Raw genomic sequence first — 12,038 nt, 5'->3', positions numbered from 1 at the left:
CTGTCGTGTTCAATCTTTCTCTGATTTGAATGTATGACACATCATTTGAAAGCTTACAATCTGTAGTTTAAGCATGTGTAAAAACTGAAAAAGTACGTTGCACATTTCACCAGGAGCTGTCACATATTGGTTGTTGGTTATAATTGTATAGCCTATTGGTTGTTTTCTGGTGTTGTTTTGCTCTGTTTGTAGTCTACTTGATGTATTTTTATCAGCTGTTAAATCACCACAGCGGTTAATCCACTAATAGAGATAATAGCAGATTGAAAATGCTTGTAGCTAACTACTCTATATCTCGTGGTTGCAGCTATTGCGAATTGCTATTCACGCGAGTCAGCTGTGAATCACCGCAGGTCCTTGACGCTTGTTGCAAAAATGGATGACGAACGGCTGATACTTGAGGTGGAAAAATATATATTTTTGACAGTGGAGCAGGTAGAACGTTGATGGTGACAACGCTCAGGTGGAGCTTGGACAACGGGAAGTTGACACAACACCGATGGAGAGGTGACGCAACGCAGTAGGTGGAGCTTGGGCGTAACGCAACCCCAGTCAAACGTTTGACTGCAGTATCTATTCTATGCGCCTTATAATCCGGTGCGCCTTATAATCCGGTGCGCCTTGTGTATGAGAAAAATTCTGAAATAGGCCATTCATTGAAGGTGCGCCTTATAATCCAGTGCGCCTTATAGTGCGGAAAATACGGTAGTTGTTTACTAATTTCAGTTGCACCACGCCAATCTTTTGCCAATCTTAGCTAGTAAATACTTAAGTTGTTACTAAGAAGACATTAGCCAATCAGCGAGCAAAGCAAAACCCTCCGTTTTTAAATCCTCAATTTTGGCCGCCATTGGCTAAAAGTTGTAATTTGGCTCTCCAAGTGTTAATATGTCATTTTATGAGGTTTTAATATGTTTTCAGGCGAGAAAGTAACCATATATATTCTCAAAATGTGTCCAGTTTATCAAAATAACCCGTTTATATATCTGATCTGACGTTTTTTCCCCCACTTCTGTGGGAAACTTCGCTAGCAACATTACGTTGCTAAGATAGGCTGGTTTCCCCTGCTTCGGCAGGCTACTTTATCTCCGCTGAGGTAACGACGGTAATGATGATGACCTCACCAGCGTGCGTGTGCCGATGGCGTGGTGGAGGCGGGGCATGTCGACGTTCTGACTCATGCGTGACATCATCCTCATGAGCAGCTGCAGCTTGCGGCGGGAGGCGGGGGGGAGGAGCAGGGTGCAGAGCTGCAGCGCCTCGATGGCCACGCCCTCCATCTGGGGCTGCAGGAGGCCTGCACACACACACGTCATATGAACACACACACACACACACACACGTCATATGAACACACACACACACACGTCATATGAACACACATACACATCATATGAACACACACACACACACACACACACACGTCATATGAACACACACACACACACATCATATGAACACACACACACGTCATATGAACACACACACATGTCATATGAACACACACACACACGTCATATGAACACACACACACACACACACGTCATATGAACACACACACACACACACGTCATATGAACGCACACACGCGTCATATGAACACACACACACACGTCATATGAACACACATGCACATCATATGAACACACAGTGTTTCCTCTACATGCATTTCATCGTGGCGGGCCGCCACGATGGAATTTCCTCCGCCACCATTCAGATTTCTCAAAAAAAAAAAAAAAAAAAGTTCTCAAAAAAAAAAAAAAAAAAAAACATTTTAGCTGATTAAAATATATCTGATCCTAGATCAGCGCTATAATTGACTAAAAGTGCACCTAAATCCACGCCCATCTCTCTCTAACCGCTGATCCAAAATCAGATTAATGACATTCAGTTGACGACGTGACACAAGGGCTCCTGATTGGTCTAAATGTGAACTGTGGTATTATTGTTATTGTGTACAGGCCACCGTAGTGACATCCGGGGGGTATTCCATCAACATCGCTAAAGGGAAAATCCAGGTTTAGTCTGATAAATCTCGCGAGAGTTCTTACAAATATCCAGGCATGCTTGAGTGTGTTGTTGACAATCGTTCATGTCCTTCATTAAACGTTTAGCTTTGTCATTTGATACGCCGCCTACGACTACCATCTCTCTGCACTACAGTAAACAGTTAATCAGTAACGTTAGCCGCTTTTGTGCTCATGTAGGCCTACTTCGTATTATATTATAGCTGATGATCTTTGTGTGTGTATGTGACTGTCAGTCACAAGTTTATATTCTGTATATTCATTATTTATTTTTTTGGGCCATCCTCTAGTTTTGGCTGTGATTAGAAAAAAAAAAAAAAAAAAAAAAAAAAAAACGTTGTTTTGAGCGCGCGTGCGCGTTTCATGCGCGTGCACGCGAAAAAATCGCGCGCGCTACGCGCGCGGTCACGGCCACCCGCCACCATTGTAAAAATTCCTGGAGGAAACACTGAACACACATACACACACATCATATGAACACCCTCACACATCATATGAACACCCTCACACATCATATGAACACACACGTCATATGAACACACACACACATCATATGAACACACACACACGTCATATGAACACACACACACACAAGTCATATGAACACACACACACGTCATGAACACACACACACGTCATATGAACACACACACACGTCATATGAACACACACACATCATATGAACACACACACACGTCATATGAACACACACACGCGTCATATGAACACACACACACAGACGTCATATGAACACACACACGCGCGTCATATGAACACGCGCACACACACGCGTCATATGAACACACACACACACACACATCATATGAACACACACACGTCATATGAACACACACAGACGTCATATGAACATGAACACACACACACACACACATCATATGAACACACACACGCGTCATATGAACACACACACACGTCATGAAACACACACACGTCATATGAAGACACACACACACAGACACACACACACATCATATGAACACACACACACACACACACATCATATGAACACACGCACGCACGCACACACACACACACACACACACACATCATATGAACACACACACATCATATGAACACACACACATCATATGAACACACACACATCATATGAACACACACACACACACAAGGCTAATGAAGCATCAGGTCTCAACTAGAACATTAAATCAACGTTGTAAACAAACTTTGAAAAGGTTTGTTTCTCACTACAGGCAGTAATGGGCTGTGAGTGAACTAGACATGGTAGAACTAGACATGGTAGAACTAGACATGGTAGAACTAGACATGGTAGAACTGTCTGCCAACATCCAGCTGCTCAGAGGTCAGTTAGTCAGGTGATGTTAGACATGCAGGAACCCAGACGTCACAGCACACCGCATGCAGACAGACAGACAGACAGACGTGTCAGACAGACAGACAGACAGACGTGGCCTTACTGTGTTCGGGGCTGGGCCGGCGTGTCTGAGAGGACACAGAGGACAGAGACACGGGAGGTCTGGAGGAGAGGTCCAGAGAACTCTGGCAGCGCCTGCCCACGGCGCCCCCCAGTGGCGGGAGGTCAGAACTACAAGCAGGAGGTCCCGCGAGCAGGTCAGAGCAACTGGCTCTCGCGGCGGGGCCTAGGGGTCGCGGGAGGTCACAGCTGCCTAGGGGTCGGAGGAGGTCACAGCTGCCTAGGGGTCTGAGGAGGTCACAGCTGCCTAGGGGTCGAAGGTCACAAGCAGGTCCCGTGAGCAGGTCAGAGCTCCTGGCTCTTGCGGCGGGGCCTAGGGGTCGCGGGAGGTCACAGCTGCCTAGGGGTCGGAGGTCACAGCTGCTGGCCCTCAGGCTGATCAGGCCGGGCCTCATCTGTCCGTCCGGCCGGATGGTGATCTCGGCCACGGGGGCGTTCATGCTGAGGCGACTCCCGGCCATCTCCCGGTGCTTCAGGATGCCCGGACAGGACCCCAGGGAGCGGACTCTGTTCCGGGGACCGCCTCCTTCCGGGACCGTCACGAAATGAACGCTAGCTAGTCCGGAGGGAGCCTCCGCGGACACGGAGGAGGAGGAGCTGTCGGACCTTGTGGGAGGGGGGCGCGGGGTTGGGCTGGAGGGGGCTGGCGGGTGTTGCTGAAGCTGGGGGGTGGAGGTGGTGGGTGGGGAGGAGGAGGAGGAGGTGCTGCCGGGGTGACTCACGGAGGAGGAGACGAGACTCTCGGTGGACTGGAAGAACAGCCGCCGCTGCTGGGACGTTGTCTCGTCGCACGACGACTCGTCCAGGATCCTCTCCAGGGAGCAGCTGCGGGGTCGCGACCTCCGGCGCCCCGCTAGGGGACCGCCGCCGCCTCCGCCTCTGCCGCCCTGCGATTGGTGGGCCGCTCCCAGGAGGAGGGGGGGGGCACCCCCCCCCAGGGAGGCCCGTGCCGCCGGCCACCTCCCCTCCAGCACCTCCCTCATGGGGGACTCCTCCGCCTCCTCGTGCGACTCCTTCCGGATCAGGCTGAGCAGCAGACACTCGGTGGACTTGAACAGGCGGGCGGCGCCGTCGGCGTGGTGGGGGGTCCCGGCCTGGCTCAGGAGGGCGGCCTTGGCGGGCTGGGAGCAGCCGGGCGCGTCATCGCACTTCCTCTTCCCTCTCTGGGCGTGAGGGGCCGCCACGTAGCCACAGAGGACTGGGAGGGGCCGGGGGGGGTGGAGAGAAACAACAACAACAACAACAACAACAACAACAGTTTTGAAGCTGGTAGCGTATCAACAAGCAGGGAAGGAGGGCGGGCGGGAGGGGGGGGAGCAGAGGGAGGGGGGGAGCAGGTAAGTGGACACACAGTAAAGTTAGTTCACACCAGTCACAGCAGAGTGCGGGAATAACAACGTTGTTAACACTGAATACAAACGCTGCCGTTTTCATGCTTCTGGGGTTAGGTTTTGTTCAAAGGTGTTACTGGGTCAGAGTTTAGCTCTGCTGATCAGAGTTACATGTCAACAAAGTCAGTTCACCTCCTGAATTAGACTGAATCCAGAACTTTAGTCTGAACGCAGAACAAGAGTCTGAACCCAGAACTTTAGAATCGGAACATTAGTCTGAACCCAAAGACCACGTGTGATTTGTCCTCAACCAAAGTGACCAATCAGAGGGAATCTGATAGGTTTCGAAGGCAGGAGACAAAACAACACTGAAGTGAATCCTGGTTTTATTAACACCTTGGGTTAGGGGGTTAGGGGTGTGTGTGCGTGTGTGTGTGTGTGTGTGTGTGTGTGTGTCTGTATGTGTGTGTGTGTGTGTGTGTAACGGATGGTTCCTCTTCTTCGGGACGTCCAACGACAGCTCTGTCTTTCGCCCAAGAGCTCCCAGAATGCCCTGCACAACTGCCACCTACCCAGGACGTTGACAAACAGCTCGTAGAACTGGAAGGTGAGGAGAGGCTGAGGGAGGCCCAGGAAGTAGTCAGACACCGTCTTAAACACGTCCCTCTCAAAGCCCGGGTAGGACGGCTGGCTGGAGTCACACTTGGGCCCTGAGTGGAGAGACACCACACACGCGTCATTATACTCTAAATGGTCTTACTGTGTGTGTGGGTAGTCTTGTCTTGTCTTATCCCCCCCCCGCCACACACACACACACTTCCTCCATTCAAACCCTGGACTACACGGTCTCGTACTCACAGTTGGCCAGACACTTCATAGCAGACAGCACCCAGTGCGGCAGGTCACCTGTGGAGGTGGCAGTTAGCAACGTGTTAGCATGATGTCTCCGATAAAATGATAGATAGAACAATAGATGGATCTAAAAAATCTAGCCTGTCTCGTATAGGAAAAAGTGGAAGGTTATTGACTGGCCAAAGTCAATCTCCTGATTTAAATTGAATACGTGCATTTAATTTCCTGATGGTAAGATTTGAGGCAAAAAGTCCTGAAACAACTGAATGTCTGAATGGTGAAACCATTCAACAAATGCCATCAAATAAAAGCTAAGAATCTCTAGTTTAAACTTGATTTCAAATCCAAACTAGTTTAGGTTACCAAAAACTGAAAAGGAATGTACATTTCAGAGTTATAAAAAGGCCTTTTTCAGGGAACAAGTAATGGGTTAACAACCTACAGCTTTTATGCAGCAATGGGAGTGAACTAGGCCTTGAGAATTCTTATAGGCGTCCTAACATTTGCTGATTACTTACAAACCCTCTGTTGTTAAAAAAGCAGACTGTTACTCCACCCTCTGAAACATTATTTGGACTGCAGGAAGTAGCATATTGCTATATCATAATGGTGAGAAAAAGGCAATTAACAAACAAAGACAGACAGACAGACTATTATAACCCTTAAAAGTGTAGGTCTTTCCTTTAGAGAAATTACAATGAAAGCCAAGGTGTCAGTGAGTACAGTTTCCTACACCATCAAAAGGCACTTGGGGAAAGAAAGGGGAAAAAAATACTTTTTTCCAGAGCTGTATATACAGTAGCTGTCTGTGCTGTAGTGCTACTAGTAGCCTACTGGACACCATCACAGAGCAGAACTGAAAATAACCTTTTTTAGACCTCTTTGGATAGAATTTTAGACCTATTCGCGGCAGCATATGATAGCTTTTTGTCATCCTCGAGGTGATGAAATTAGGGATTTCACTGCCTTACAGACAAAAAAGGAAGGGAATTGGCATTTTTTGGGTTCCAGCTTGATTCATTTCTGTGTAAATAGATGTGGTCGGACTGATTTCCTTGCAGGATCTCGTTTTTAAGACCTAGCACCTAGTTTTTAGACCGAATAACTGAAATGTGTGCCCTGTTTAAGGCCTTATAGCTTGGATTGCTGGATTTTAGACTTTAAGGCTTTTTAAGACCAGCGCGGGAACCCTGAGAGAGGTGACACACACACCTGTCTTGTCCTCCAGAGCGACCACGCCGTGCTTGTTGACATTAGTCACGTTGTAGACGATGTTCTGAGCGTTGACGTGGCGCTGGTCCATGACGTCCTCCAGCGCCGTCAGACCCAATATCCTCTGCAGACTGACACACAACCAACTCTCTCATCATCACTTCTACTGTCAATGTTCAGATATTTAATTAAGTGAGAGGCTTGTACAGTGCGAGGGAGTGTGGGTAGATGGTCTTACTGTGTGTGTGTGTGTGTGTGTAGATGGTCTTACTGTGTGTGTGTGTGTGTGTGTGTGTGTGTGTGTATGTGTGTATGTGTAGATGGTCTTACTGTGTGTGTGTGTGTGTGTGTGTGTGTGTGTGTAGATGGTCTTACTGTGTGTGTGTGTGTGTGTGTATGTGTAGATGGTCTTACTGTGTGTGTGTGTGTGTGTGTGTGTGTGTAGATGGTCTTACTGTGTGTGTGTGTGTGTGTGTGTACGTGTAGATGGTCTTACTGTGTGTGTGTGTGTGTGTGTGTGCGTGTGTAGATGGTCTTACTGTGTGTGTGTGTGTGTGTGTGTGTGTGTGTGTGTGTGTGTGTGTGTGCAGATGGTCTTACTGTGTGTGTGTGTGTGTGTGTGTGTGTGTGTGTGTAGATGGCCTTACAGTGTGTGTGTGTGTGTGTGTGTGTGTGTGTGTGTGTAGATGGTCTTACTGTGTGTGTGTGTGTGTATGTGTAGATGGCCTTACAGTGTGTGTGTGTGTGTGTGTGTGTGTGTGTGTGTGTGTGTGTGTAGATGGCCTTACAGTGTGTGTGTGTGTGTGTGTGTGTAGATGGTCTTACTGTGTGAGTGTGTGTGTGTGTGTGTGTGTGTGTGTGTGTGTGTGTGTAGGCTTACTGTGTGAGTGTGATGTCCCTCCAGACCTCCTGCACGTCATCCTCCGTCAGCTCTCTGGGTTGGACCGCCTCCACAGCCGGAGCCAGCTGATTGGCTGACGGCTCCACATTCTCCTGTTGAGGGAGTTACCGTAAATAACATAGAAGCATCGCCTCCCACCCTCTGGTTGCGGGACAGTTACCATAAATAACATAGAAGCATCCCCTCCCACCCTCCGGTTGAGGGACAGTTACCGTAAATAACATAGAAGCATCACCTCCTACCCTCATGTTGAGGGACAGTTACCATAGAAGCACCCCCTCCCACCCTCCGGTTGAGGCACAGTTACCGTAAACCACATAGAAGCACCCCCTCCCACCCTCCTGTTGAGGCATAGTTACCATAAACCACGTAGAAGCACCCCCTCCCACCCTCCGGTTGAGGGACAGTTACCGTAAATAAGATAGAAGCACCCCCTCTCAGTCTCCTGTTGAGGCACAATTACCGTAAACCACGTAGAAGCAGCACCCCCACCACACACACACCACCGGAGCGGAGCCAATGCTTTCTAAAACATCAAACTGTGCTTACGAGAGTCTCCTTGTCGAGCTTCTTGGCGCTCCGGAACTTGAAGAAGCCCTCCTTCTCCCTCAGGGAGAACGTCTTCTTCAGGGAGGAGGGGGCGCGGCCGGGGAGCGGCTTCAGGGGAGAGGTCGACGGAAACCTGAAACACAGGAGGAGGAATTCTACTTATTTCACACAGAGCTGAAACGTTGCTGCTGTGAGAGTCTGAGACACAGCCTGTTTATCCCTTCAGAACCACACCAGACCTGTCAAACCGTTCAGGTGCTTAACATCTAAGAGTGTGTGTGTGTAGTAGAGAGGTGTTAATTCTAGAGGTTGGCTGTACCTTCGACCACAGCCTGGAGGAAGCCTTCTTAACCAAGTTGCTGAAATATCAGCAGCTAAAGCTGAACATCTCACAACTAGGCTACAGATGTCATCTTTTAGTTTTCATTTTTGGCAGCCTGGGTCATGTTCACAAGCTGGTGGTTAGGGGCCTTCAGATGGCCCACATCTCCAAGAGAAAGGCTAAACAGTTGGCAGGGTATTGCTCCATATCTGCTGTTATCGGTAGCCGCTCAATATGGAGACGGCGTCGCTTTTTGTACCCTTTAGAGTAGATACTGTTTTACAGTAATGCTGTTGTATCTGTTAACCCACATGTGAAACATCCTCTGTGTCAATATTGTATGTGTACGGTGGCTGCTGTACAGTCACAAACCTAAATGAATGTCTCCCAATGAACTGATTGATTGCACTGATAGTGTTTATGTCCTTAATGCACTTTGTATTTATGTGGACATAAATAAAGCATTTCAAATGTGTGTGTGTGTGTGTGTGTAAATGGTAAATGGACTGCACTTATATAGCGCCTTTACCCAAAGCGCTCTACAACGGCCTCTCATTCACCCATTCACACACCAATGGCGGCAAGCTACCATGCAAGGCGCCGGCCCGCTCACTGGGGGCAATTTGGGGTTCAGTGTCTTGCCCAAGGACACTTCGACATGTGGCCAGCCGGGGCTCGAACCGCCGATCTGCCAACCTTGCGAGCATTAGACGTCGGCTCTACCTCCTGCGCCACAGCCGCCATGTGTGACATAGGCCTAGCTACCTGTAGAGCTGCGCGTTATCCTCCATCTCCTCCGACCCCCAGCGGCCCTTCACGTCCTCGATCACATGGTTCTTCAGGAACTTCTTCAGCAGCTGGAGGGTCTGCTGCCTTGTGACGTCCGGTCCGAAGTTGCTGTTGCTCCTGAGGAGCTCGTGCAGCCAGTCGACAGCGGCCGCGCCGGTGAAACAGCTCCCGTGCACTCTGAAATGCTGCCGGTGTTTGCGAAGAGGCATTCCCGCCCGGAAGAGCTTTGTCACTTCATTCCACTGCAGATGCAACAAAACAACAAAAACAACAACACTTAAATAGTCAGGTTTAGCTGTAGGCCTCTATACAGTAACATGAGAGCATACAGTCGTGAAAAATGTAGGACACCCCGTGAAATATTATATTTTATTTTTTTCAAGAAATATGGACATATGATATATCATCTACACATCTATAGATAACGGTGTAATGTAATTTAACCAAAAACAATTACATTTGCACTTCGTTATCATTTATTTAGGCCTACCACAAAAATAAACAAAGATGCCAATTCCTACTGAGGAAAAATATTTCTGACATCGACAGGGAGCGTTTTTCCCACTCCTCCATGCCTAATCAAAATCAAAATCAAGTTTTATTTGTACAGCGCATTTCTCACAAGATGCGACTCAATGCGCTTTACATAATGAAAATGCAGAATTCTTTCAGCTGTGTGATGTTTGATTGGTGTCTTGCATGCACAGCCCGTTTCAAATCTCCCCACAGAATCAATAGTATTACGATCTGGGCTTTTAACTTGGCCTTTCCAGAACTCTCCATTTCTTTCTTTTGAGGCATTCCTTGGTGGATTTACTGGAATGTTTTGGGTCATTGTCATGTTGCATGGTCCACATCCGCTTACATTTTTGGACAGATGGTCTCAGACAGTTTGGTTTTCCTCAAGCACCCTCTCATACAATAATAAAGTAGCCTATTCATAGTGGATTCTATGATGGTGAGCTGGTTAGCCCCAAACCATGACATTTCCACCCCATGCCTCACATGTGGTATGAGGTTCTTGTGCTCAAATGCTGTCTTTGCTTTGCACCAAACATGTCTTCTGTTAGTGTGCCTATAAAATAATTCCACTTGGGATTCATCTGTCCAAAGCACATTGTTCCAGAAGTCCTGGTGTTTGTCTGTGTTCTCTGGCAAACTTTAGTTTTAGCTTCTTTTTTTTTTTACAGCAAGGGTTTCCTGCTTGCACACCTCGCATGAAAATCCCAAACTTGTGCAGTCTCTTTCTGATGGTAGATGCATGTACTTAAATTACAATTTAAAATTAAATTAAATTATGTACTTTGACATCAACTTGGTAACAGCTACCTGTAGGTCCAGTGATGACATTTTAGAATTGTTGGAGACTTCTTTAAGCATCTTGCAGTCTGCTCTTGGGCTGAACTTGCTAGGAGTCGCGAGACTTATCAAAATAAGCCTGGACTTTCCTTTAGTAACATTGATGGAACACCCTCCAGTTGTTTTGACATTAGGCAGCTTCAACACAGTGGAAATGATAGGCCTACTGCTACTGGTGGTGTGACGTCGCTAAAGGAAAATCCAGGTTTATTTTTTATAAATCTCGCAGGATTGATCAAAATAAACCCGGATCCCGCGAAATGTATCAAAATAACCCTGGATTTGCCTTTAGCGACGTTGATGGAATACCCCCCAGAGAACAGCAGGGCAACAATAGCAGGACAGATGGAGTAGCAGCCAACTGGATCCTGTTTGATTAGCCTAGTATTGCATATCAGTCACATATGTATTAGCCCCATTTGGAGGCTCGTATTAATTGTATGGGATATAGACCGTCCATATGAACCTACATTAATTCGCCAGCTAAACCTAAAATGTAATAATCTAAAATGAACACGAGCTACCAAATGGAGCTCGGCATAAACAAGACAATTCGTTGTTTTTTAAGATCTAGCAAACAAGCAATTGCAACACAACTTACAACATATTCTGGCAGTTATAAAACAGAGTTTAATAATGTCATGTTTGAGCTGGGACAGCGAACGTTAGTTACACTGACCTGGCTCAGGACATGTGCATCGTCTTACTTACAAGTTTGGTCGCCCTGTAAGGTCCCGGAGTGACGATATGAGAACTCATTGTATTCATCAATTCATTCAATCTAGAAACAGCTACAATCAACGTGCAATACCCCGGTGTTACTGGCACCAAATCTACCCATCAGAACAGTTAAATACCCCGGTGTTACTTGCACCAAATCTACCCATCAAAACAGTTAATAGCTGCCGTTGTGTGATGGCCGTCGTTCCGAAGGCTACAAGGTTCAAAATTACGAGCCCCGGACTGCCGGCAGCCGATTGGACAACGTTATTGTCATGTGACTATCCATGAGCTTGGAGGACCAATGAAACTACAGCGAGGAGGCCGGATACTAGTTACATTCATATCCTCCGTCTCCGTCTGAATTCCGATGACAGAATGTGCATCAAGTTTGTGCATAAATAACGTGCATTATAAATTAATAGAAAATTAATTATTACAGGTTATTTCTTCAAGATTACTAGGGTATTCATTATAAGAAAAGCAAACAAAAGAGTCGCTT

The 12,038-nt window shown here is 47.4% G+C and overlaps 1 protein-coding gene across 1 annotated transcript in view; it reads right to left on the bottom strand.

The window, feature by feature from the left end:
• The window catches only part of LOC308158309 (DEP domain-containing protein 1A-like), a gene marked incomplete at both ends in the record, with an annotated part of 17,134 nt that extends 5,550 nt beyond the window's left edge, over positions 1–11,584 (bottom strand). The window contains 9 exons of the mRNA XM_080531901.1: positions 1,125–1,297; positions 3,485–4,699; positions 5,405–5,542; positions 5,691–5,738; positions 6,897–7,027; positions 7,777–7,889; positions 8,347–8,479; positions 9,434–9,699; positions 11,528–11,584. Of these exons, the coding sequence (XP_080388027.1) occupies positions 1,125–1,297; positions 3,485–4,699; positions 5,405–5,542; positions 5,691–5,738; positions 6,897–7,027; positions 7,777–7,889; positions 8,347–8,479; positions 9,434–9,699; positions 11,528–11,584 (2,274 nt within the window). The remainder of the gene's footprint in view (positions 1–1,124; positions 1,298–3,484; positions 4,700–5,404; positions 5,543–5,690; positions 5,739–6,896; positions 7,028–7,776; positions 7,890–8,346; positions 8,480–9,433; positions 9,700–11,527) is intronic.
• Positions 11,585–12,038: the final 454 nt, after the last annotated feature.

Source organism: Nansenia antarctica (genome assembly GCF_963989245.1).
Source record: "Nansenia antarctica genome assembly, chromosome: 5".
Taxonomy (NCBI): Eukaryota; Metazoa; Chordata; class Actinopteri; order Argentiniformes; family Microstomatidae; genus Nansenia; species Nansenia antarctica.
This window is presented reverse-complemented; position numbering and strand designations above follow the sequence as displayed.